Source organism: Misgurnus anguillicaudatus, chromosome 21 (assembly GCF_027580225.2).
Source record: "Misgurnus anguillicaudatus chromosome 21, ASM2758022v2, whole genome shotgun sequence".
Taxonomy (NCBI): Eukaryota; Metazoa; Chordata; class Actinopteri; order Cypriniformes; family Cobitidae; genus Misgurnus; species Misgurnus anguillicaudatus.
Window position 1 is genome coordinate 57,713,309 of NC_073357.2, and position 25,694 is coordinate 57,739,002.

The following is a 25,694-nucleotide window of genomic DNA, read 5'->3' on the forward strand; positions in this document are numbered from 1 at the left end:
AGTTACATATTTTGTGTATGACCGATCTGCGGTAAAAGTTAATCTGCACGGAACATCGTTCGGTAAAACGACACTTACGAGACGCATACATACGTTTGAACAAACCAGTGTACACAACAAACATTTTAAATAGATATCAATTAAATCAAATGGATACTTACAATCACACAAAGAATGTCCTTGGCGATGGTCGATTCCGCTGCAGCTCGTGTATGAATCCGTAACAGCTGTTCTACTAACATACATCTGATTGGTTAATAATAATCCTATGTCAGTATCTTGCCGCTCTATTGGTTCGACTGATATAGTAGGCAACCGCGTTTGCCTGCATATTTACGGGGACATTATATCATTTCGGGGGGAAATGTGCAATAAATGCGAGTGGCAACACTTTTCATATCGTTGAGAATAAAACAACCGTCCAAACTCTACAAATTCAGGTTGTCCCTCCATGGGGATCATCCATTTCGAAAAGTAAAGCAGATACGGAGCCTCGGCCCACCGTCTATACCTACTTTGATTACGCATGAGACTATGCGAGTATCTGGCAAACGCAAGCGTCTCTTTTATCATAAACCTTTAGACGCGTCTGCAGCAGGCACTTATTTTGACAAGACACGTGAGGCACATATATAGGATCACTCGACATGCAGAACACATATTTTGAAAAAAGGAACCACACACATGACGTGCTACATACATGTTGTGACGAACTTCGCATTGAGCGCCCTTAAAAAAAAGAAGTTACCGGCTGCCACTGGGTCTGAGTCTGAATATAACAAACTAAATTCAATTAAAGCAGTAAATGTTCATGATTAAAAGAACTAACAATATTATACCGTCTGTTAAAATTTAATGGAAAATCTGATGAAATGAGAAAGTTACAAGCAAAAACATGTGAATAAAAATATTAAAAATATAATAACTTTCTCAATCCTCAACGGATTTTTACATTCCAGGAATCTTTGTAAATGGGAATGTCTCCTCTGTCTAGTCATGTGATAAATTTTTAGCTTTAAGGTTTTTGAAAATGTTGTCATCATACCAGTAGTGTAATAGTTTGACAAATGTGGGATATTTAACCTTGAATATATTTATTTTACCCAAACATTTATGATTTGTATATTTTCTATATCTTTGGTGTGGAACATGATATTTCATTAATTTACTTCAATTTCATGAATATTGAACATGAATGAATAACGGGACTTTTATTTTGCCCCCTGAACCCTGTCGAGGAGTGACGTCATAACAGTTGCGCTGCAGCTCCTCTGTCGGTTGAGGGGATATTGAGGTCTCTGTGTGAGGTAAATAAAACGATACAAAAAAGTATATGTTATTTTTTTTAAGAAAGATACTCCAGAAACTGAGATTTGATCCACAATGGTCAACATTTATAGAAGGCAAGAAACAAAGAGATTTACTTCACTTTTCAAACCATTCAGGTATGTTTGTTTTTCAGATTTGTTAATGAGCTTAACATGAATTTTAAGAAATATGCATGCTCCTCTTTTCCATACAGTTCTTTAACATACAGTAGCAGATGTATAAAATTGAATAAGGTCAAACAGAGAAAACTGCATTTTGTCATTATTCTAAAGCTACATGCAGATCTAGTTAATGATTATTTTGCCCAAAATGAAAATTTCTGTCACTGTTTACCTTCATGTTATTTTTTTTCAATCGTAATATTTTTGTGCAAGAGATTTTCAGATCTTCTGTTTCTATGCCTAGCTTGTCCTTTCAAACTACGCAGGCCTTTTCTCATTTGGTCTATTAATTAAATTGTTCATTTATAACTTATATATATGTGTATATCTTCACATGTATGTTCCTGTAGATGCTGAAGTGAAGTCACTATCACATCAGAAGTCGTCAAACAAGCAGCTGCTGTCACAACACATTCAACTACTCTACTATTCTGATCCACTGTTGTAATGATGGAGTGTGTTAAAGAGGAGACTGATCCTGAATCATTCACAATAACACCTCAATATACTGAACAACAAAGAGGTTTGTGTCTCCCATACAGCAATTTAAAAAATGGCCAAAAAATATATGCTGAAATATTTTTTGAAATGTTTACAAAAATATATTTTTCACTAATATATATTTTGCCCTTTTTTGTATATTTTGAAATATTAAAAAATATATTTAGCCATCCATATATTTCAATCCAAGGAAATATATTAATGTCGCATTGGAAGAAAAACTTTGTTACGAACCTGTATACATAACATTTTTAAAAAGGTTTAAATTAAATATATTTTCAACTTCAAAAATATACTTTATAAAATAAATTTGTATTTAGCATATATTTAAAATATATGTAGTAAAAAAATACATTTTTGCCATATGGGATGTAAAATTAGAAATGTGTTTGCTTGCATTTGAAACACATTTTGAAATATATGTTGATATATGAAGGTTAAAGCTAAATATATTTTCAAATCAAAAATATATTTAACTGAGCATAACATTCTACAATTAATTTAGCATATTTTTAAAAAATATTTTTGGCCAGAGAAATGTATTTTTTGCCTTATGGGTAATGCCCTGTTCACACACAGAGTACGGAAAATGTGTCCGGGATTTACATTCACACTAGAGGTGGGAATCACAATACAGCTCACGTCACGATGCGATGATGATTGGTATATTGCTTGATAAAACATCTGGATAACTGCTTAACTGTGAAAACAAAATGCCCAGGGGTGCGTTTCTCAAAAGCATCGTCGTCGTAAGTTTGTCGTTACTGACAAAGTTCAACGATTTGGTGTTTCCCGAAACCATAGTTCAAATGAACATTCGCAAGCTGCATCACAAACTTGTGTGGTTTGAACGACAGCTCTTCACCTGTCAATTCAATTCAATCCATCATTCTAAATATATAAACATTTTATTTTATGTCTTTAAGTTTGTAAACAGAATTAAAGTGCTGCATTAGAAAACTGCGCATGTGCGCAGTCCTACAAGCTTTAAGACCCTGGGGAATCCCTGGAGGAGTGACATAAGAGGGAACTTGTGCATGAATTAAATATCTTGAATAAACAACAGATAACTAAATCACGATAACAAAATCAGTCTTCCGGTGAAATATGTGCTATTTACAGTAATAATCTGACATTAAATCGATTTGAACAGATTAATTAGTACTCTACCTCCCATGTGACATCATCAATGTTGTTGAACAAACAGTGTTCAAACGAAGAATGTGGGACAAACTTACTATGCTTTCGGGAAACAGTCGTGACAAGGTAATTCATTTTTCCAACTATGCATCGTACTATGTTGGTTTATCAGCGAATTACGTCGATTTTTGGGAGACGCACCCTAGGACAAGGTTTGTCTGAAATTTGTCTTTTTATTTAAGGCCCCAAAAAGTTTTTTTAGTAGGTACATTGCTCCAGACTAACTTTATTTTTGCTAGGAGCAATGTAGCCCCTGACAAGCGCAAGTAGAAAATTTAGGGGCATACCTTAAATCAGAAGTTTTCACATAAAATAACCGTATTACTGACAAATACTTTGATAATAAATAGACTTAACTCAATTTGTATTTGTTGCACATGTCATTATGCACAATTGATCAAAATTGCAGAATAGGAATGAACCAAAGAATGGTTTGTGAATGTTAATCTGCACTTAAATCCCCAGTGTCAAAGATCTGAACGATATATTCTTATTGCAATGACATGCACGCCCCTAACGACATTGTTTCTGGCTTTTGTTCACACAGGACGCGTTCTGTAAATGTTGATAAAAACTGACTGATAAAAACCATTTTAGAATTGTTTAGGCTTTGGTAACAAAGTCATTATCATGTAAAGCTGCTTTGCAACAATTAACACTTGTGAAAAGCGCTATATAAATAAAATTGAATTGAATTGAATTGAATATAGCTGTAAAATATTATAATGAGGGATTTGACTTAAATGATAATAAAATAGAAAGAAAGTCATCTACATCTGATGGAGTTGAAATGACTTAATTTTAATAGACCAGCCATCACAATATTTGTTTGCATTTTGAGATGAAATATCAAAAACCAAACCTGAATAAATTGTTAATTTGTTCATTTTAGGCCTAAAAAAATCAAAAGAGGAAGGTGAACAACAAAATGAAGTTGAGGATGAACATCAGCACCACAATTCTTTCAGTTCCTCACAGACTGATGAGGATTCACCTCAAGAAATCTCTTTTGCATGCCATCTTTATGGTGAGACTTTTTCACAAAAAGGACATTTAAATGTTGAATTAAAGACTCACACAGGAGTAATGCTATACACCTGTCCTCAGTGTGATAAGATTTGCACAAGTAAAGGCAATCTTAAGGATCATTTATTAAGTCACACTGGTGAGAGGACCTTTGCATGCCCTCAATGTGGTAAATGTTTTAAACGACAAAGAAATCTTAATGTTCACATAAAGACTCACACCGGGGAAAGGCCATACAGCTGCCCTCAATGTGATAAGCGTTTTTCACAAATAGGAAATCTTAATGTTCACATAAAGGCTCACACAGGAGAAAGGCCATACGCTTGTCCTCATTGTGCAAAGACTTATATACGTAATGGAGATCTTAAGCAGCATTTAATAATTCACACAGATGAGGGACCCTTCACTTGCCCTCAGTGTGATAAGGCTTTTTCACAAAAAAGAAACCTTGCTGTTCACATAAAGTCTCATACTGAGGATAGTCTACATACCTGCCCTCAATGTGGAAAGACTTACAAATGGAAAAGGGATCTTAAGAAACATTTAATATTTCACACAGATGAAGGGCCCTTCACTTGCCTTCAGTGTGGAAAGTGTTTTAAACAACAAAGAAATCTTAATGTTCACATAATGACTCACACTGGAGAAAGGCCATACAGCTGCCCTCAATGTGGAAAGACTTACAGACGTAAAGACCACCTTAAGGAACATTTAGTGACTCACAGTGATAAGAAGCCCTTCACCTGCCCTCACTGTTATAAGGGTTTTTCACGGAAAATACATCTTAGTGATCACATACAGACTCATAATGGAGAAAGGCCATACGCCTGTCCTCAGTGTAATAAGGGTTTTATACGAAAAAATATACTTAATTTTCACTTGAAGACTCACACTAGAGAAAAGACAAAGACATACACCTGTTCTCTGTGTGGAAAGACATACACATGTAAAGAGTCCTTGAAAGAACATAAAATAAGTCACGCTGACCACAAACCTTTCTCTTGTTTTCAGTGTGGAAAGAGTTTTAGACAAAAAGGAAACTTTAATGTTCACATGAGGAGTCACAGCGGTGATGGGCTTTACACCTGTCCTCATTGTGGAAAGAGATTCACAAGAAAAGCACATTTAGATAATCACATACGCATTCACACTGGAGAGAAACCTTTCAGGTGCCCGCAGTGTGACAAGAGTTTTACACAACGTGGAAATCTTCTGTATCACATACGAGTTCATACAGGTGAGAAGCCATCTGTGTGCCATCTGTGTGATAAGAGTTACGCACAGGCAGAAGGTCTCAAAAAGCATCTGCTGTCTGTCCATTCTGTATAGAACCCCTAAAAGTGTTCACATTGTGTAAAGAGTTTTATTGAGTCTGTGACGCTGATCAAACACAAGTGACTGTATACTGGAGAGAAGCTGCACCGCTGTCATTCATGTTGGAGAAGTTTCAGACGATCACACAGCTGCAGACTCACAGAGAAAAGCACAGTGAACAAAGATCAACTTCAGTCTTCAGGTCCAAACACATGTTGTGAAATAAAGATAAACCTCACGATTGAATTACTACAAAATATATTCATTGTAATAGATTCAATGAGGTGGTGACATTTATTATTTCTTGTAACTTAACTTGTGTAAATTAGAGCATTGTGTTAGCAAAGCAAACGATCATGGGTTCGATCCTAGGAACACACATTTTTAATCAAATGTATAGCTTAATGCAGTGGTTCTCAAACTGGGGTCCGGGGTCCCCAGGGGGGCTGCGAGATGGTGCCAGGGGGGCCCCAGTTTTATGACATTTTTATAAAATACATTAATTTATCATGAATTCTGTGAAATGAAACCTAAAAAAATAAGGCAGCACTACTTTGTATAATTTAATGTTTTGTTTAATTAAAATGTGAAGTTTTAGAAATGTTTTTTGTCAAAAATTGTCTTTGGGGGGCTGCGAAAGAATGCACCGTACACAAAGGGGGCTGCACGCTGAAAAAGTTTGAGAACCACTGGCTTAATGTATGTATATCAAATGCATTCAGTCTTTCGTCTGTTTATGTGTTATTATTAAAGTGAATGCAGTTAAAACTACCTTTGTCGTCCTCCTTCATCTGTATCACACCACAACCGTGACACTTATTGAGTTATTTGTTCATAAATCAGTCTGCACCAGTTACTGTAAAAAAAGTTGAGTGAACGTTTCAAGTCAACCTATCACACAAATTTTTTTGAGTAAGCTCAGCTAACAAGGACCAAAGTCCACCCAACTTGAAAAACTGTGTTAACATCACAAGTTGTCACAACATAAATATTTATGTTTATCAAACTAATAAGAAGATGATGTAGTTCAGCTAACTAAATTTACTGAGTAATGCCAACTTAAAGTTAGTAATTACTTAAGTCCTCTCAACTAAGATTACAACTAGGGATGCACTGAATCCAGGATTCGGATTCGGCCGAATACTGGGCTTTTTGAAGGGGTTTGGGTTCAGACAAATCCTAGATTTTTTTTCCACCAAACCCCGAACCCTAGGCTTTCGCTACGCTGGTTGACGTCACGTGGCCATTGATTACACACATCGGGTGCTGACGTGGAGATAAGCTTTTTCTTTCGGTGAGCCTTAAGGGCGGTTCACATTTCGCAGACGCACCTGGATAAATAAGCGTGTCGCACTGCATCGTTTTCATTATGCATAGGCTTATGGTAATTGTGAAAATAGTTTTTTCCACTTGTCATCCTGGCATAATGTTGAATATCCTTTTTTTACAGTTAAAATTAAATAAAATGAAAAATACACTGCTGTGGACGTTGTTTACTTCATTAATGTGCTTTACTGTGTTAATGGAATAAGGATGCGAGTAGGATTCGGTATTCGGTTTCGGACGAATCTTAAACAGTGGATTCGGTATTCGGCCGAACCCAAAAAAATCTGGATTCGGTGCATCCCTAATTACAACTGTACGACACCATTCCAGCATCTATCCATAAAGTTATCCACCCACAATTTAATATATCCAGTTCAGCTAACCACACAGAAAGGTCTCCTGGACAAAGTCTGTGTCTGACTTAGCCCCTACTTGAAGCAGAGACCTTTTTTGCTGTAACAGTGATGCGCGCTAACCCAGTGGTTCTCAAACTTTTTCAGCGTGCGGCCCCCCTTGTGTAAGGTGCATTGCTTCGCGGCCCCCCAAAGAAAATTTGTGACAAAAACTGTTCTAAAACTTAACATTTTAATGAAAAAAACATTAAATTATACAAAAAAGTAGTGCTTTAGTGCCTTTAGTTTACTTTAGGTTTAAACAGAATTCATGATAAATTAATGTATTTCATAAAATATCATAAAACTGGGGCCCCCCTGGCACCATCTCGCGGCCCCCAGTTTGAAAACCACTGCGCTAACCTACTGTGCCTTCCTCTACACTGAACACTTCTCAATCATGGTAACAATAAACAAACATAATTCTTTCAAAATAACTCTAAATACAACAAAATAACTAACATTAACAGCATAACAACATAAACAAAGCCATCAAACCTTAAAACAGTCATCTTTTTTAGTAAATATTAACCAAAGAACATTTAGCAATGCATGCTGGGAACCATTCAGATCATTGTTTTTTTTATTGTTTGTTCAGATTACTCAGTTTGGCAAGTTGGGTAAACGAGTTGGAGAAAAACTTACATATCTAAGTCCAGTCAACAAAATAATATTTGTTAGCTGGATGATTATACTTATTTCATTAAGTAAACACATAATAATAAATTGAACCCTTCAACAAAAAAATCTTTGTTCAATTTACTTAATTATCTTTGTTGAAAGAACAATTTTGAAGTTGGGTTTTTTTACAGGTTCATCCAACAAACAGTGAAAAAACATGACGTTTTGCAATATTTTGAGATGTACTTTATTTCACTATCTTTTTGTGATATAGTTTTCATAAAGTGTAATTAATTTTTTGTTATGTAAACTTTAATCGTAATTAAGATGCACTGTTATTATTGGTAGAGTCTATGTTGTAATCGGTTGACAAATGTGGGATATTTAACCTTGAATATATATTTAGTTTACCCATACATTCATGGTTTTATATTTTCTTTAGCGTAGAAGATGATAATTCATTAATATGCTTGCATTGCACTAATATTCAACATAAATTCAATAAAGGGACTTTTATTTTGCCTTTTGGGGACGTCGTGCAGTGACGTCATAAGAGTAGCGCTGCAGCTCGTCTGTCGGTTGAGAGAGAAGATTGAGGTGTTTGTATGAGGTAAATAAAACGATTTAAAATATGTTTTAAATATTTTTTGTAAAGAAAGATACTTAAGCAACTTGAATACAAATGTTAAACAATGTTACAGTTTTGTAAAACTTTATTATAAAGTACTGAGAGAGTTGTTCCACAAAGGCCAACATTTATACAAGACAAGTGAACAAAAGAGATTTATTTCACTTTTCAAACCATTCAGGTCTGTATGTTTTTTAAATCTGTTGATGAGCTTTACATAAATTTTAAGGAATATACATTTTCCTCGTGCTTTAACATAGTAGATGGATAATTGATGTTGCTAGTAAAATTTATCAGGATCATAACTTGTAAGTCATGAGAAATACAATTACTGAAATGATTTTCATTCATTGATTTCAATATTTGACATAATCTTTCTCAGTCTGTATTAAAGATAAAGTCATTAGGGCTCCAGACTAACTTTTTTCACTAGGAGCACAGTGGCCCCCAACTGAACATTTTAGGAGCGCAACCAGAATATTTAGGGGCACACACCAAAAATCAACATGCTAACAAATACTGTATTAAATACTTTAATGACAGATGCAGAAAGTACAATGTGCTGTTTGAAATTCAGTGTCACATCACAAAAAAGGTCAAATTTACTGGTTGCACATGTGCAACTGTATGTAAAATTCAGTGGCAAACTCTCAAAATTTGGTGGCAAAATGCGACCAATTGGGGGCAGTCTGGAGCCCTGGTTATATTGTTCTTTACATTATGTAGGATGCTTTATGTAGATAACAGTAAATCACCAAAAATGACTTTAAATGGCTTTTCCAGGGCTCAACGCAAATCATTTTTCATACTGGCTCGCTTGGGCCAGTGGTTCAGGTTTTCAATTGCCCTTCCAAAAAAATGTCAGTTTCACATATTTAAAAATAATAATTCAAAAGTCAAATATAATTGTATACATATACAACAGTCCAAAAAAAAGTTGTGCAAAGTATTGCATTATTTCTTTCGTCTGGTTTTACGCAAGTAAATGTCTGCTTCCAAGATGTAAAATAATATACATTGATGAACATACATTTAAGTGACTGAGGGTGAAGCACTGGCCCGATCGGGCAAGTGACAATAGTTTTTACTGGCTCGAATGTCTCTCACGCTTGCCCCGGGTCACCGGGCAGTCCTTTATGTTGAGCCCTGTTTTCACAGACTGGTCAGGCTTTTTTTAATTTAACTATTAATTTATAACTTTGGTCATTTGTATATCTTCACAGGTCTGTTCCTGTAGATGCTGAAGAAACAATCTTAAATGAGACAATCTTCAGTGAAGTCACTATCACACCAGTTCATCTATAAATACTGTGAAGAAGTCAAACAAGCAGCTGCTGTCACAACACATTCAACTACTCTACTATTCTGATCCACTGTTGTAATGATGGAGTGTGTTGAAAAAGAGACTGATCCTGAATTATTCACAATAATCCCTGAAGAACAAAGAGGTTTGTGTCTGCTAAAGCCCTTTTCACACACAGTATGGAAAATGCACAGTGTACCTCCTGACATGATGCGATACACGATAATGATAGTATCACAATGCAGTGATGATTGGTATGTTGCTGGCCAGTCTTATAATGATACATCAAGATATCCGCATATCTATGGAAACAAAATGCCCAGGAAAAGGTTAATGCAACTTTGTCTCACAGAAAGTTTTTCAGTAAGTACCAGGCTTTAAACTTCTTTACTAGGATTTTTTTTTTACTTTTACCCTGTCTTAAAATTTTAGGAGCGCAAGCAGAATGGGCACAGAACTTAAAGGAACACGCCCACATTTTGGGAACCCAGCTCACTCACCGCATCCCCCAGAGCCAGACAAGTCCACACATACCTCTCCCATCTCCGCGCGCGCTGCAACTCCGTCCGACGCAGCCCCCGCCAGCCCAGCCCAGCACAAAGACTGGAAGTGGGTATCTTTAGCTAGCATACTGCTCCCAATAAGTGACAAAATATCGCGATCATTTTCCTATTTATGTGTTGTGATTTGTATAGTCAAACCGTATACAAATAACAAGGTGATATGAGACACAGCGATCTTTTAACAGTATACATACTGAGAACTATATTCTCTGAAGACGAAGCACTGCCGCATGGGCGGAGTGATCCGCTCGCAGCACACGAGAAGCCCCTGGTGAGGAGCAGAGAGTTCGGTCAGAATTGTGCAAATCACTCCGCCCATGCGGCAGTGCTTCGTCTTCAGAGAATATAGTTCTCAGTATGTATACTGTTAAAAGATCGCTGTGTCTCATATCACCTTGTTATTTGTACACGGTTTGACTATACAAATCACAACACATAAATAGGAAAATGATCGCGTTATTTTGTCACTTATTGGGAGCAGTATACTAGCTGGAGCCATGCATTTCCAGTCTTTGTGCTAAGCTAAGCTAGCGGGGGCTGCGTCAGACAGAGTTACAGCACGCACGGAGATGAGAGAGGTATGTATGGACTTATCTAACTCTGGGGGATACGGTGAATAAGCTAAATTCCCAAAATGTGGGCGTGTTCCTTTAAATGAGGCTCAGCGAAGGGTAGTGATAAACGTGCAAACATTTATTTGTGGTGGTCAATTTAAATTTTGTGGTGGACTGATAAATAAATGAATGTACGGGAAACACTGCATTCCATACTCGCTCCCACTTTTTGTATGATGTCACAGCAGTAGGGAGCGCAAATATAACGACACGCCTAACCCCCCCCCCCCTTTTAAGTGCTACTAAACTCAATGGAAAAATGGAAGCTAAAGTAAGGTGAGCTGACACGACCTGACCTGTGGGGTACTATGCAATGGAAAAGTGCCATGATGTAAATTAACAACATATTAGTAACATGTGTAACATTTCAAGTACCCAGTGTTGGGGGTAATGCATTACAAGTAACGCGCATTACGTAATAATATTACTTTTCTAAAGTAACGAGTAAAGTAACGTATTACTTTATAAATGTACGCATTAAAATTTGAGTTACTTTTTAAAAAAGTAATGCAAGTTATACTTTTCAGTTTAATTAATTAACTCTTTCACCAAGAGAAAACTCTTCCCCGCCAATGACGAGATTTTACGTCTTTTCGCAATACCCCTATTATCCACCAGGTGGCGCCCTTCCACAACTTTTTAAACCCGGAAGTATTGCCCTGCTTTTTGCTCAAAATGTGGTGTTTTTGCAGAAACCTATCCATATTCAAAAGCTGATTACAAATGAACCACTGAAGTTAGGATGAAACGTTTTTTTTTTTTTTTTGAAAGCAGAGGGTCTGTTCTTTCATTTGGTATATTGTATGTTTATATATTTAAAGAAGAACATTTTCTGGAAGGCATTAAACTTTGGTGAAAATCATGAAAAACGCTGGCGCTGGCTTTTTTAAAAACGCTGGCGGTGAAAGAGTTAAATTTAAAAATAAAATAATGTACTGAATTAAACTAAACATATAAACGTAGAATTACGCACTCTGTAATTTAAGTCAGAAACAGAGATGGCAGGCCAGAGCTTGACATTTTTGCGATCATAAAAAACACCTGCAAGGCCTGAAAGAGATCAAGCCTCAGCCAAGTAAGAAAAAGCAACGGAAAGTAACTTTTAAAGCATTACTTTCCATGAAACGCAATTAGTTACTTTTTGGGGGAGTTACTTAATATTGTAATGCATTACTTTTAAAAGTAACTTTCCCCAAACATTTTATGCTTAAATTAAAAGCTTTTCTTTTTAAACAGACACATTAAAAATATGTTTTGTACGAACCTGGAACATTTCCAATGTTGATAGCATCGCGCAGAGTCAGAGATCAATCGATATATTGTCCCACCCCTAATTAACACACATGCCGTAAAGATCCTGTAAAGACATGATTTTTTTGCATTTTGAGGATAAATTGAGGTTTGATTTTTGCTCATTCATATTAATTTGTTTGTTTTAGGCGTAAAGGGACCGAAAGAAGACGGTCAACAACACAATGAAATAGAGGATGAACATCAGCACCACGATGTCATAAGTAAAGAAAATTGCTCACAGCCTGATAAGGATTTACCTCAAGAAAGAGCAGAAGCCAAAATCCTATTTGCATGCAATCTTTATGGTGAGACTTTTTCACAGAAAGAACATTCAAATGTTTACATAAAGACTAGCACTGGAGTAACGCTATTCCCATGTCCTCATTGTGAAAAGATTTGCATAACTAAAAGCCACCTTGAGGATCATTTAGTAAGGCACACTGTTGAGAGGCCCTTCACCTGCCCTCAGTGTGATAAGTGTTTTAAACGAAAAAGAAATCTTGATGCTCACATAGAGACTCACTCTACTGAAAGGCTACACAGCTGCCCTCATTGTGAAAAGAGTTACATATATAAAGGGGATCTTAAGAAACATTTAATAATTCACACCGGTAAGAGGCCCTTCGCTTGCACTCAGTGTGATAAGAGTTTTTTACTAAAAGGAAGTCTTAATGTTCACATAAAAACTCACACTAAAGAAAGTCTTTATGGTTGTCCTCATGGTAAAAAGAGTTGCACTTGTACAAAACAGCATCTTACGAAGCGTACAAATGAGAGATCCTTTGCATGCCCGCAGTGTAATAAGTGTTTTGAACAACAAAGAAACCTTAATGCTCACGTAAAGACTCACAGTACTGAAAGACCACACACCTGCCCTCAATGTGGAAAGGCTTACAGGCAAAAATCGCGCCTTAAGGAACATTTAGCAAGTCACACTGGTGAGAGGCCCTACACCTGCCTTAAGTGTGATAAGAGTTTTATACGAAAAAGTTGTCTTAATTTTCACTTAAAGACATACAAATGTAAAGAGTCCCTGAAAGAACATAAAATAAGTCACAGTGACCACAAGCCTTTCTCTTGTTCTCAATGTGACAAGACTTTTACACTAAAACGAAACCTTAATGTTCACATGAGGATTCACAGTGGTGATGGGCTTTACACCTGTCCTCAATGTGGGAAGAGTTTCACAACAAATACTAATCTAGAGAGTCACATACGCATTCACACTGGAGAGAAACCTTTCAGGTGCCCGCAGTGTGACAAGAGTTTTAAACAACGGCAACATCTTCTGTATCACATACGAGTTCATACAGGTGAGAAGTCTTTTCCGTGCCATCTGTGTGATAAGAGTTACACACGGGCACAAAGTCTCAAAGTTCATCTGCTGTTTCACCATTCAGTAGTAAATCCCTAAAAGTGTTCACATTGTGTAAAGAGTTTTATTGAGTCTGTGACGCTGATCAAACACAAGTGACTGTATACTGGAGAGAAGCTGCACCGCTGTCATTCATGTTGGAGAAGTTTCAGACGATCACACACCTGCAAAGCGCTGTCTGCAAAGAGTGAAGAACGATAAACTTCAGTATTCAGGTCCAAGCACATGATGTGAAATGCAGATAAAATGTATATAGTAATATGTATAGCTTTAATGTTTTGTTACTTGCTTTGGATAAAAGTGTCAGCTAAATGCATTAAAATGTAAATGTGTTTTTTTAATGATGCATTGTTTTTTTTTCTTGGAAATTGATTGGATTTGCACTCATTAGAAAGTTAATTTGTAAACTATATTTCTCTTTATTCAGCCTTATTCAGAGTTTCTAGAGACCTGTACACAATTTGTCAACTATAGCATGATTTGATTTTATAATGATGGTTGCTTTGAGCACAACAAATATCAGATGAAGCAAGTCGTACTGCTTTTATCCACTTTTAACATTTGGTATGTCCACCTTTTGCAACAGTTACAGCAGCACATGTATCTGGCATAGTGTCAATATATTTCTAGGAATGTTATGTAATATATTTATTATTAATAATAATTCATTTAAAAAAATTAAAGGTGTAGCGGAAGATTTTCTCGAATTTTAGAAAAGAACCGCCTTCTCCACTTTTTTGAAAAATGCAATTGCGCAACACTCCTGATTGACAACTAGGAGGATCAACAGTCTTGATGATCTACCCGGAAACAAAAAAATCGTCCGCAATACCTTTAAGAGACCACTCCAGTTTTGACGTTAATTACCATTTCTAGATGTATTGTGACCATTTGAGTCCATACGAAAAGCACAACAGTGGTTAAACACAATAAAACAAGCAAACCTTTGGAGTGACAAAGTGAACTGTCAGGAACAGGAGAGTATAACAGGCGCAGACAGTATAACAGAAACTTTTATTATAACAGAAATGAGAAAACAAAACCCACGAGGGGGCAAAACACACTAGGGAAAACAAAACACCAACAAACTAGACTTAACAATAAACTACACAAGAAACTACACTTACTTGACTGAATACTAGACTAGATTTAATAAGAATCAACACACAGGATAAGTACAAAACGAACGAGCACAGGACAGCAAACACAAGGGCATTAAATAGGGGAGCAAATCAAGAGGGAACAGGTGACATGAATCAAACAATAATTAGGTGATTAACAAGGGGGCGGGGTTATAGACAAGACAGGCAAGGCACATGGCCAGATAAACAAAGCCAAGTGCCTTAACATAAAACATGGTACTGCCAGAACCCTGTCACAAGGAGCTAGAAACTATGACAAGACAGGATCCTGACAGTGAACTAACAGCAAATGTAAAAGACTGAATGACAAGAAAGACCCATGAAAGATGTGACTAAAATCTGCATTTTTGCTCAAATATTGTTTTTTTAATTTGTCCTAGAATACATGTAAAAAAAACATTAGTATTTTGTAGTTAACAAATTAATTTGAACTTGTTTTCTATGCACTACTGAAGATCTGAAAACACTGCACATTTTTATTTAGAATTTGGCAGAAAGTAGACAGAATTAAACAATAAATTGAATTTTGCCTAAACATATACCTATAAATAAATCTAGAAAAACCATTAAAATGGTCTCTTAATTTTTTTCTGCGGCTGTATAATCGACTTCAGGAGGACTTAAGATGACATTATCTTAATTTAGAACTATACATTACATTAATACGGGGTTATACAAGCGGGATCATGCTCTTAAAATTTCACGAAGTAAATTGGTGCACGATAGATAGGAAAGCTAAAGCAAACTTTTTTTCTAATCATAATTGAAAAATTATTATTATATTGAGGTAATCCAAGAATTATTTGGAACAAGCTCAAAAAACGAACAGGTCAATATAACGTAAACTGGAAAATTTTAGTACTCAACTTAAAAGGGAAGGTTAATAAATAATCCAGTACAAGCTAAGAATTTTAATTATCATCAGTTTATTGATTTAGTACATAATATTACATGCTGTTTCTCACCTAATTATATAAATGTTTGTCCATTTACTGCAAAGGAGCCTGATTTTATACAGTCTGTCACAGACTTCGATATTTTAAGAACAATCAGATGACTTAAACCATTTAGAACAAAAGATATGGTATGGATGTTGTTATTCTTAAAGAGTTAAGTCTGATAATAATTAAACCTGTTACTAAAATTCTTAATCTGTCACTTTCTCAGGGCAAATTTCCAATTGTTTGGGAGTCGGCTGTTGTTGTTCCAATATTTAAAAAGTGGAGGTTCTCTTGCTATTGATAATTATAGGCCAGTTAGTATCTTACCCACTGTTTCTAAGGTTATAGAGAAATTAGTTGCAGAGCAAATTGGTTATCATCTGAGTAATAGTTAATTTACCTTGCATCCAAAGCATTTTGGTTTTAAATGGAAGTATTCAACAGAGACTGCAAATTGCTTCTTTACAGAAAAAACTCTTAGACAAAGTATAGGGAAGTTGGAGCTGTGTTTTTGTATCTTTGATACAGTTAATCATAGGATTATTTTGTCCAAGTTATCTAGTTTTATTTTTTCATCTATTACACTTACCTGGATAGAATCATATTTGCCCGATCAATTTCATTGTGTTAGAGTACAAAATCATTTAGCTGAGTTGGGTACAACTAGAGGTGTCCCTCAGGGGTCTATTTTGGGTCCTTTCTTTTTTGCTTTATATATAAATGATCTTCACTCTTTATGTTCTAGCACTAAGATTCAAATGTATCCGGATGATGTCATTTATTCATGTGGTAATAGCGTGGCACACAAGTTGCTAATGATCTCACAAATTCTATGGTCAACATATCTGCATGGCTAAAAGAGAATAGTATCAGTAAAGAGCAAGATGTTTTGTGTCAGGTTACAGGTAGTCTCTCAATTTAAATACCTTGGAATTCTGACTCAAAACTCACCTTTAAAGCTCAGGTCAAAAAGGTTAAGTTTAATCTCTATGATTTTGTCATTAGAGGCAGCTAAGATTTATATGTTCTATGATTATTTCCCATATGACCTATTGTTTAACAACTTGGTCCCAGGTTCGATAAATCTAAATCCATCTGAGCCCTTGTATAAATCTACACTTAAAGTATTTGATAAGATATTTGTATATTTTCATCATTGTTTAATTCCTACAAAATATGATTTGTTGAGGAAAATATGTTTAACTTCGCAAATGTTTGCCTCGTGCATAAGATCATTCGTGGCTTAACTTCTCCCCCCCTCTTAGTTAAGAACATCTGCCCATCGTTCTACAAGAGTTGCGTTAAGAGGTGACTGCATTATACACTTGATACGGAGTAATTTTTGTCATTTAAGAGATCTAAAAAGATCTAAAGAGATCTAAAAAAGTCATATTAATAATTTAAGGCAGTGGAAAATTTGTGACAAAAAACTGTTCTAAAACTCAACATTTTAATAAAAAAACATTAAATTATACAAAAAAGTACTGCTGTTGGTTTTTTAGGTTTAATTACACAGAATTCATGATAAATGAATGTATTTCATAAAATGTCATAAAACTGCCCCCCCCCCCCCCCCCCGCCACCATCTAGCAACCCCCATTTTGCAAACCACTGATTTAAGGTACAGTTAACGAAATGGTTAGCTAGAACTCAGCTCTGTCAACATAAAAATTGTATATGTTTGTTAGCGGCTGCTATTTTTCTGCTATTCTTTTTTTTTAAGTATAGTTTATGTTTTTGTGATGTTTTTATTTATTTTTAAATGTATGTGTTTTAACTTAGTATTATGTAATGTATTTCCTTTCAGGGTGACTTAAAAGATTCTGCCCAGGACAATGGATGAAAATAGCAAATTCTGGTGCATTTACAGAAATGTTTTATTAATATGCAACTAAATAAATAAAATGAAAAAAATACTCACTAGTATGGTAACGGTTTATTCTGGCCGCTATACTCTGCTACTTTTGTTGTCCTCTGATTTTTCTGTTTTCTCTTGTTTCTAATTCATGTAAAGCTGCTTTGAAACAATTAAACAATTGTGAAAAGAGCTATATAAATAAAATGTAATTTAATTGAACTAATGTATTGAGTTTATATTGTAATTGCTTGACAAATGTGGAATATTAAGTATTGCAAATATGTATTTTTACCTACACATTCATGTTTTGTATATTTAGATTGGGAAAAATGTACTTTTATTTTGCTTCTTGGAGCCTGTCGTGCTGTGACGTCATCAGAGTTGTGCTCGCGCTGCAGCTTGTCTGACGGTTGAGGGAAGATTGAGGTGCTTGCGAGAGGTAAATAAAACGAAACAAAGCATGGCTTTTTTTTTTTACAAACGTGGTTGTTTTGACAGAATGGTCTTTACATTATGTAGGATTATTTTATGTGGAAAACAGTAAATCACTCAAGATAGGTTTTTATTTACGTATTAATTGAATTGGTAATTTATAACCGTGGTTATTTGTATATTTTCATAGGTCTATTCATGATGCCGAAAAAACAATTTTAAATGACACAATCTTCATTGAAGTCACTATCACACCAGTTCATCTATAAATACTGTGAACAAGTAAAACAAGAAGCTGCTGTCACAACACATTCAGTGACTCTACTATTCTGATCCACTGTTGTAATGATGGAGTATGTTAAAGAGGAGACTGATCCTGAATCATTCACAATAACACCTCAACATACTCAACAACAAAGAGGTTTGTGTTTATCTTAATGACTGATAAAGAGCTTAAGGTTGTTGACTCTGGTTTAAGAAATTCATTTGAGCTGTACAATATTATAATGAGGAATTTTACTTAAAGGTGCAGTGTGTAATTTTTAAAAGGATCTCTTGACAGAAATGCAAAATATACAAAACTATATTATCAGTGGTGTATAAAGACCTTTCATAATGAACTGTTATGTGTTTGTTGCTTTAGAATACGATGTTTTTATCTACATACACTGAGGGTCCCCTTACATGGAAGTCGCCATTTTGTGCCACCATGTTTCTACAGAAACCCTTAATGGACATTTTTTTACCAAGTTGTCCCCAATGACATGTTTGTCCAGTGGCGCTGCCGTAGCTTCTATACGTGATTAAAAAACGAGGGATAAGCCGTGGACTGAGCCATTGGTTGCAATTCACCAGCACTTCACCACTAGATGCCGCTAAAATTTACACACTGCACCTTTAAATGATTATAAAATAGAAATACAGTCATCTGGGGAACAAGGCTTCTAACATTACCAAAATAACGAACATAAACAACTTGCTTTAAATCAGAATTAGTTAAAGCACATTTTCGGTTGTGTAGACGTAGTAGTTTGCTTGTAATTTTGAAAACAAATATTGTTACACTAATTCATAAAAGAACACAAACTAAGAATTTGCAACACAATATAGAATATCTGAATCCATCTAACTACAATCATATTGCGTACCTACCTGACCAAAATAAACACTGCAACGACCCTTTCAGCCCCTTTGCCTTCAGCAACTGTTTCCATCTCGTGGTAAAGCAGTAAAGTTACTGATGTTAATTTGGGTTTTTGTTTTTTGCTGATCCAAATGTTTTTTCTCGTAATTTTCAAAAAAATTATTTTGTTTTGTGGTTCCTGTGCAGGTTGTCAATTCAGGAAAGTTGCCATTCTCCCTCTGTTTACAGACGGGAGGTGAGCGGATGTGAATGCTCTGATGATGTATGGTGTCTGCGTGAACAGGCTGCGCAGTGGCATATGCAAAACACGTTCACAGAAGAGGGACAAAAATTGCATGCGTTCAATTATTGCGTTCGGTCCGAGTTCAATGATTTGTTGAACATGTTTTGGTTCTACGCCTTTCACAGATGACATTTAGACAACTTAACAGGGTGATTGCTATCAGGATGTGAGGAGACTTTTAACCAGCATAACAGTAAAACTGTAAATTAACAAACTATTAATTAACCTTCCATATGTTGTAGAAATAAGAGTTTTAAATTAGGAGATTAGCTATAATTTTGACATGGATTAAAACATTACACTGTATAGACGGTATCAGCAGTAACAACATAAACAAACAGCTTTCTTGGAACACAAGTAACTTCTGATAAACTCCGCTAAGAATCAATAACAACAAAGTCCTTTTAGAGTAGTTTATTTCTGATAACAAGAAAAATAAACAACAAGTAGATTACCTTAGTAGATATTTCATAGCTAAAGTGTATAAAAAACGACATTGAGCTAACTTTGCAGTATAAAATGTGTACTACAATGGATACAATGTTTACTACAAACCGGTTGCCAAACCTCCTTTCTCGTAATGGTGATCCATGATCGCTGTTTCCTCCTTTTGTTATTTTCAACAAGGTATTTGTTCCAGAGTTCATTTAGCCACTAGTCAGACCAGTAAACAAACAGAAACCGGAAGTAAAGTTTCGACCAGACGTGTAACCGTGACAACACACGTGCGATGAAACTGTCTATATTCACACAAAACCATACCCGCACTGCTGCGGTAGGCCACCTTTTGTCCTGTATTTCAGTGGCAACCCTGTACAGGAGACTTCAACATGGCATTAATGGAAAAAAGTGCTAGCTTGTCATTAATCAGATGAAATTAAATAAAAACATGCACTGAAATATGCATGTTTTTTGTCAAGGTAAGTATATATTTTTTATGTTAAAAATGTCTTTTAAAATATGCAAGCTGACAATATTAAAAGGGGCATTTCACAATACTTTTTTAAGATGTCAAATAAATCTTTAGTGTACCTAGAGTAAATATGTAAAGTTTTAGTTCAAAATATCATATAGATAATTTATTATAGCATTTTAAAATTGCCACTTTGTATGTGTAAGAAAAAAATTTGCAGTTTTTGGCTGTGTCCTTTTAAATGCAAATGAGTTGATCTCTGCACTGTATGGCAATGCCTTGTTTGGATAGTGCATATTAATGCCGAGTTCAGACTGTATGATTTTCAAACTAGTCGGGTCACCTGTGGTTTCACACTGCGTGATTATCAGGGGAAGCGTTTAGTCGCTGCTGTTTCACACTGCATGATGGATTGGCGACAGGGGTTTTCATACTGCATGACTTTACCGTAAGAAGAATCGACGATAACTTTTTCCCGGTCCGCAAACTACGTCTCACAACCAAACGCACGCGAGAAGTGACGCGAAGGAAACAGCGCGAGGTCACGCGTGCAAGACCGGAGTTCTCACGTGAGACTGGGATTATTATTAAAAATAGTCACCCGCAAGAAGTTTACCATACAAATTGCATTTGCAGCAGAAAGAAGAAGAAATAAAAATTATGAAGAAGGAAATGTTTGAAGAGACTCCTCCCCGAACTTCCAGCTGTCCTGTATGTTGCTCTCTCATTGGATGTAGGTCATCGCCGATGTTATTGTCACTCAAAACACATTTCACACGGAATGATTTTGAATCGCCGACCGGTCCAGATATTTAGCATGCCAAATATCTCACGAGTGTCGGCGACTCGTCGGCGATCCTCTCAGAACGCGTCTTTTATAATTCACACTGTGTGATTGTCACTCGCGTGCACGAGCATCGATTTGCCTGTGATTTCGGCCATTTGTCGGCGATTTCTCAAAACCTGTCGGCGAGTCAAAATCAGGGCTAAAATCGTGCAGTCTGAACTCGGCATAAGGGGCAGTATAATCCCCTTCTGACATCACCGGGGAGCCATATTTCAATGACCTATTTTTTCACATGCTTGCAGAGAATGGTTTACCAAAACTAAGTAAGTCAGATTTTCATGAGATGTCCCCTTTAAAGCAGTACAAAACATCTCCCCTTAAAATCCTATTGGTCTCACCTGTTTGCATAAAGTGTCAGTTAAAGGAATTTTTTTCACTTTAATTCATGCGTATGTCGATAATGCCCATCCCTACAGTCATTCACATCTGTTGAAATGACAGATTTTAGCCACAAAATAATATTTTTTTGCATTTTGAGATTAAATTGAGGTTTGATTTTTGTTAATTTAATTTCATGTTCATTTGTTCGTTTAGGTGTAATGGGAAATAAAGAGGAAGTTCAACAACAAAATAATATGGAGGATGAAGATCAGCACCACAATTTCCAAAGTGAAGAAAATTCTTTCAGTTGCTCACAGACTGATGAGGATTCACCTCAAGAAAGAGCAGAAGACAAAATCTCTTTTACATGCCATCCTAATGGTGAGACTTTTTCACAGGAAGGACATTCAAATGTTCACATAAGGACTCACACAGGTGAAATGCCTCAGTGTGAAAAGACTTGCACAAGTAAAAGCCACATTGAGGATCATTTAGTTAATCACACTGGTGAGAGGACCTTTGCATGCCCTCAGTGTGATAAGTGTTTTTTACGAAAAAGAAATCTTGATGATCACATAAAGATTCATACTGGAGAAAGGCCGTACACCTGTCCTCAGTGTGGAAAGACTTACATATGTAAACAGCACCTTAAGGATCATATAGTAACTCATACAAATGAGAGATCCTTTGCATGCCCTCAGTGTGATAAGAGTTTTAATCAACTAGGAAATCTTAATGTTCACATAAAGACTCACACTGGAGAAAGGCCATACGCCTGTCATCTGTGTGAAAAGACTTACAAATGTAAAGAGTCCCTGAAACAACATAAAATAAGCCACACTGACCACAAGCCTTTCTCTTGCCCTCAATGTGGAAAGAGTTTTACACAAAGACAAACCCTTAAAATTCACATGAGGAGTCACAGTGGTGATGGGCTTTACACCTGTCCTCATTGTGGGAAGAGTTTCACAACAAAAACGCATTTAGTGAATCACATTCGAGTTCACACTGGAGAGAAACCTTACAGGTGTCCACAGTGTGACAAGAGTTTTACACAACGTGGAGCTCTTAAGCATCACATACAAGTTCATACAGGTGAGAAGCCTTACTCGTGCCATCTGTGTGATAAGAGTTATGCTCAGGCAGAAAGTCTTAAATTTCATCTGCTGTCTGTCCATACTGGAGAAAACCCCTAAAAGTGTTCACATTGTGAAAAGAATTGTGTACAGCTGCTTTGAAACAATTAAACAATTTGAAAATTTGAATTGAAGAAAAGCGCTGTCTGCAAAGAGTGTCTTCAGGTCCAAGCACATGATGTGAAATGCAGATAAACCTTACGACTGAATTACTCCAAAATATTTTCATTTTAATGCATTACATGAAGTAGTGAAATTTGTAGTGATAGACCGATATATCGGCCGGCCGATATATCGGGCCGATATTTGCGAGTTTTATGCGTATCGGCATCGGCCGATACATGGCTGCCGTGTTTGCCGATTTGCATAATTTACAGACAGAGTGCTGGAACCCGCAAGCGATTGCAGGTCATGTGACTAAAAACAACCAACCTTTCAACGACAACATTGAAAGCTCCGCTTAACAGCTGATCATAGCTGAACAAAGTGGGGTTTTTTTCATCTCTATGGGGCGGTTTCCTGGACAGGGATTAGACTAGTCCTAGACTACAATAAATGTAAGAACTGTGCAAACTAATAACATCTCTTTTTAACAACATGCCATTTTTTACATAATTTTTATGTAAATTGAGTGAGCAAAACCAGTATCGGCTCCAAATATCGGCTCAAGAAAATCGGCAGCCTGTATCGGTCATCGGCTAAGGCTGATGAAACAAAAATCGGTATCGGCATCGGCACTGAAAAATCCATATCCAAATGTAGCTCAGTGCTTCTCAAATAGTGGGGCGGGACCCCCAGGGGGGGCTCGAAGCGACACCAGGGGGGCGCGCGAGACCCCGGGGGAAATACTTTTTCAGGAAGTGATTTTTTTTGCACTGTCACTTAAATACATTACACCCCAATCACGCTGATAAGCCGCTTTAAGTTTTTATTATTATTTATTGATTATATTTAATTTAATTTTTCAGTATCAAATGGTCAAAAAATATTATACTTTAAATAAGGATTGTTGTTTTTTTTCAGGCAAATTGATGCATTTTAAGTCTTTTTTGTTACGGACTAAAAACAATGTTAATAAAGTTATTCTTTGTTGTAAGTTGATCGATATTTCTATTTTTGTGTTTTCTTTAATGTTAATAAGGATACAATGTTTTGCAGATGTGTCATTTTATAGACAAATTATACTATTTACAGTCGCGGCGGAGAGATGGGGGACACGAAATGTTTACTTCTTCCTAGGGGGGCGTGACAGAAAAAAGTTGAGAAGCACTGCTGTAGCTCATCTTGTAGAGCATTGTGTTAACAGTTCAAAAGATCATGGGTTCAATCCCAGGACACTTATTCTATTGAAATGTATAGCTTTGATGTGATTTAACTTGCTTTGGATAAAGGTGTCAGCCAAATGCATTAAAAGGTAAATATGTTTTGAGGATTTACATCTCTTCCATTATTCACTTGTAAGCCAGTGCTTTACATGTTAGATGTCTCCATTATCAGATCAGATTCAGGTCTTACAGTTTTTACTGCATTTGAAAAACATTTATTCATTCAGTCCATCTTAAGTGAAAAGAGCTGCTGTTTTTCACCTGATCGTCTGTGACCACTGAATCTTTCAAAAAACATCTGAAGACACAACTCTTCTGCATTCATTAGATTATCCATTAATTCACAACTTTTCACTGTAACTTTAACATTGCTTGCGGTTCCAACACTATTTCTTCTTGTAAGCTTTGTGTACTATGCTTATTGTTGGTGCTTAAGACAAAATGTTAAACATTCCTCATTTGTAAGTTTGTTTTGGATAAAAGTATCTGCTAAATAAATAAAAGTGCATAAATGTATTAATGATGTGATGAGTTGAATCAGGTGTTAGATGAAGAAGTTTTTACTGATTTAGTCAATCTAAAAGATAACAAGCTATCATAATACCACGCTATTTTAATGTAGTGTTCTTTTAACTGTATGTCTGCAGCTGCCCTGGAGGACTTAACTAGATTACTTTTCCAGTTAATTTTATCTATACATGTATGCCCTGGCTCTTATGTTATTTGTTTATAAATCAGTCTGCATTAGTTGTCATGTTTGTTTTAAGTCCAGCAAGCAAACAATTGAAAAAAAAAGATTTAAGGTTTTTAATATTTTAAAATCTATCAATATTTAAGCTGGGTATTTTTGTGATATATTTTTCATACAACATTTATTTATTTTGTTATGTAAACTTTAATCGTAATTAAGATGCAGTGTAATTCATCTATATTGTAATAGTTTGACAAATGTGGGATATTTAACCTTGAATATATTTATTTTATCAATAAACTCATGATTTGTATATTTTCTTTGGTGTGGAACATGATAAGTCATTAATTTCCTTGCATTTCACAAATATTGAACATAGATTGAAATGAGGTACTTTTATTTTGCCTCTTGTGCAGTGACGTCATTAGAGTTGCGGTGCTGCAGCGGCTCGTCTGTCGGTTGAGGCAAGATTGAGGCGTTTGTATGAGGTAAATAAAACGATACAAAATATGTTTTAATAATTTTTCTATAAAGAAAATACTTAAGCAACCTAAATAAAAATGTTAAATATTTTTACAGTAGTTTCAAAAGGGTCAACATTGATACAAGGCAAGAAACAAGGAGATTTACTTCACTTTTCAAGCCATTCAGGTGCACATGTTTTTCAGATCTGTTGATGAGCTTTACATGAAATTTGAGAAATATTCATGCTCCTCTTTTCCATACAGTTCTTTATCATAGCAGATGGATAATTGCTGTTTGTTAGTAAAATTGATCAGGGTCATAACATATAAAACACGGGAGTACAGTACAGTCACAGTTACAGTACAATTTTTATGCCCACAAATAGAAAATGCAACTGCATTAATTTAATTTAACCCTGTCTGTGTGAAAAACTGGTTAAGGTCTCATAATCTGATGATGATATAGGAGCATCAAAGTTGAATTTAATTTTATGTTAATTTGTTCATTTTAGGCCTGGTGGAATTGAAAGAGGACAATCAACAACAAAATG

The 25,694-nt window shown here is 35.7% G+C and overlaps 2 protein-coding genes across 7 annotated transcripts in view; both read left to right on the forward strand.

Annotated features, from left to right (window-relative positions):
* Positions 1-1,242: 1,242 nt before the first annotated feature.
* LOC129451856 (uncharacterized) overlaps positions 1,243-25,694 on the forward strand; it is a 196,249-nt gene continuing 171,797 nt past the window's right edge. For 3 of the 6 annotated variants that reach the window (XM_073859459.1, XM_073859460.1, XM_073859461.1), the window contains exons 1-2: positions 1,243-1,445; positions 1,841-2,013. Coding sequence is in view for 2 of the 6 variants with exons in the window: in XM_073859456.1 (XP_073715557.1) it covers positions 1,938-2,013; positions 4,084-5,546 (1,539 nt within the window). In the remaining 4 variants the exon portion in view is untranslated. Of the gene's footprint in view, positions 1,446-1,840; positions 2,014-4,083; positions 6,303-9,721; positions 9,947-12,417; positions 14,345-17,906; positions 18,027-18,209; positions 20,655-25,694 lie in introns of those variants that run through there. The other 3 variants (XR_012360107.1, XM_073859458.1, XM_073859456.1) reach the window with 3 other exon arrangements.
* LOC129452195 (uncharacterized) overlaps positions 8,442-25,694 on the forward strand; it is a 153,558-nt gene continuing 136,305 nt past the window's right edge. The window contains exon 1 of the mRNA XM_073859499.1: positions 8,442-8,480. The gene's annotated coding sequence lies outside the window, so the exon portion shown is untranslated. The remainder of the gene's footprint in view (positions 8,481-25,694) is intronic.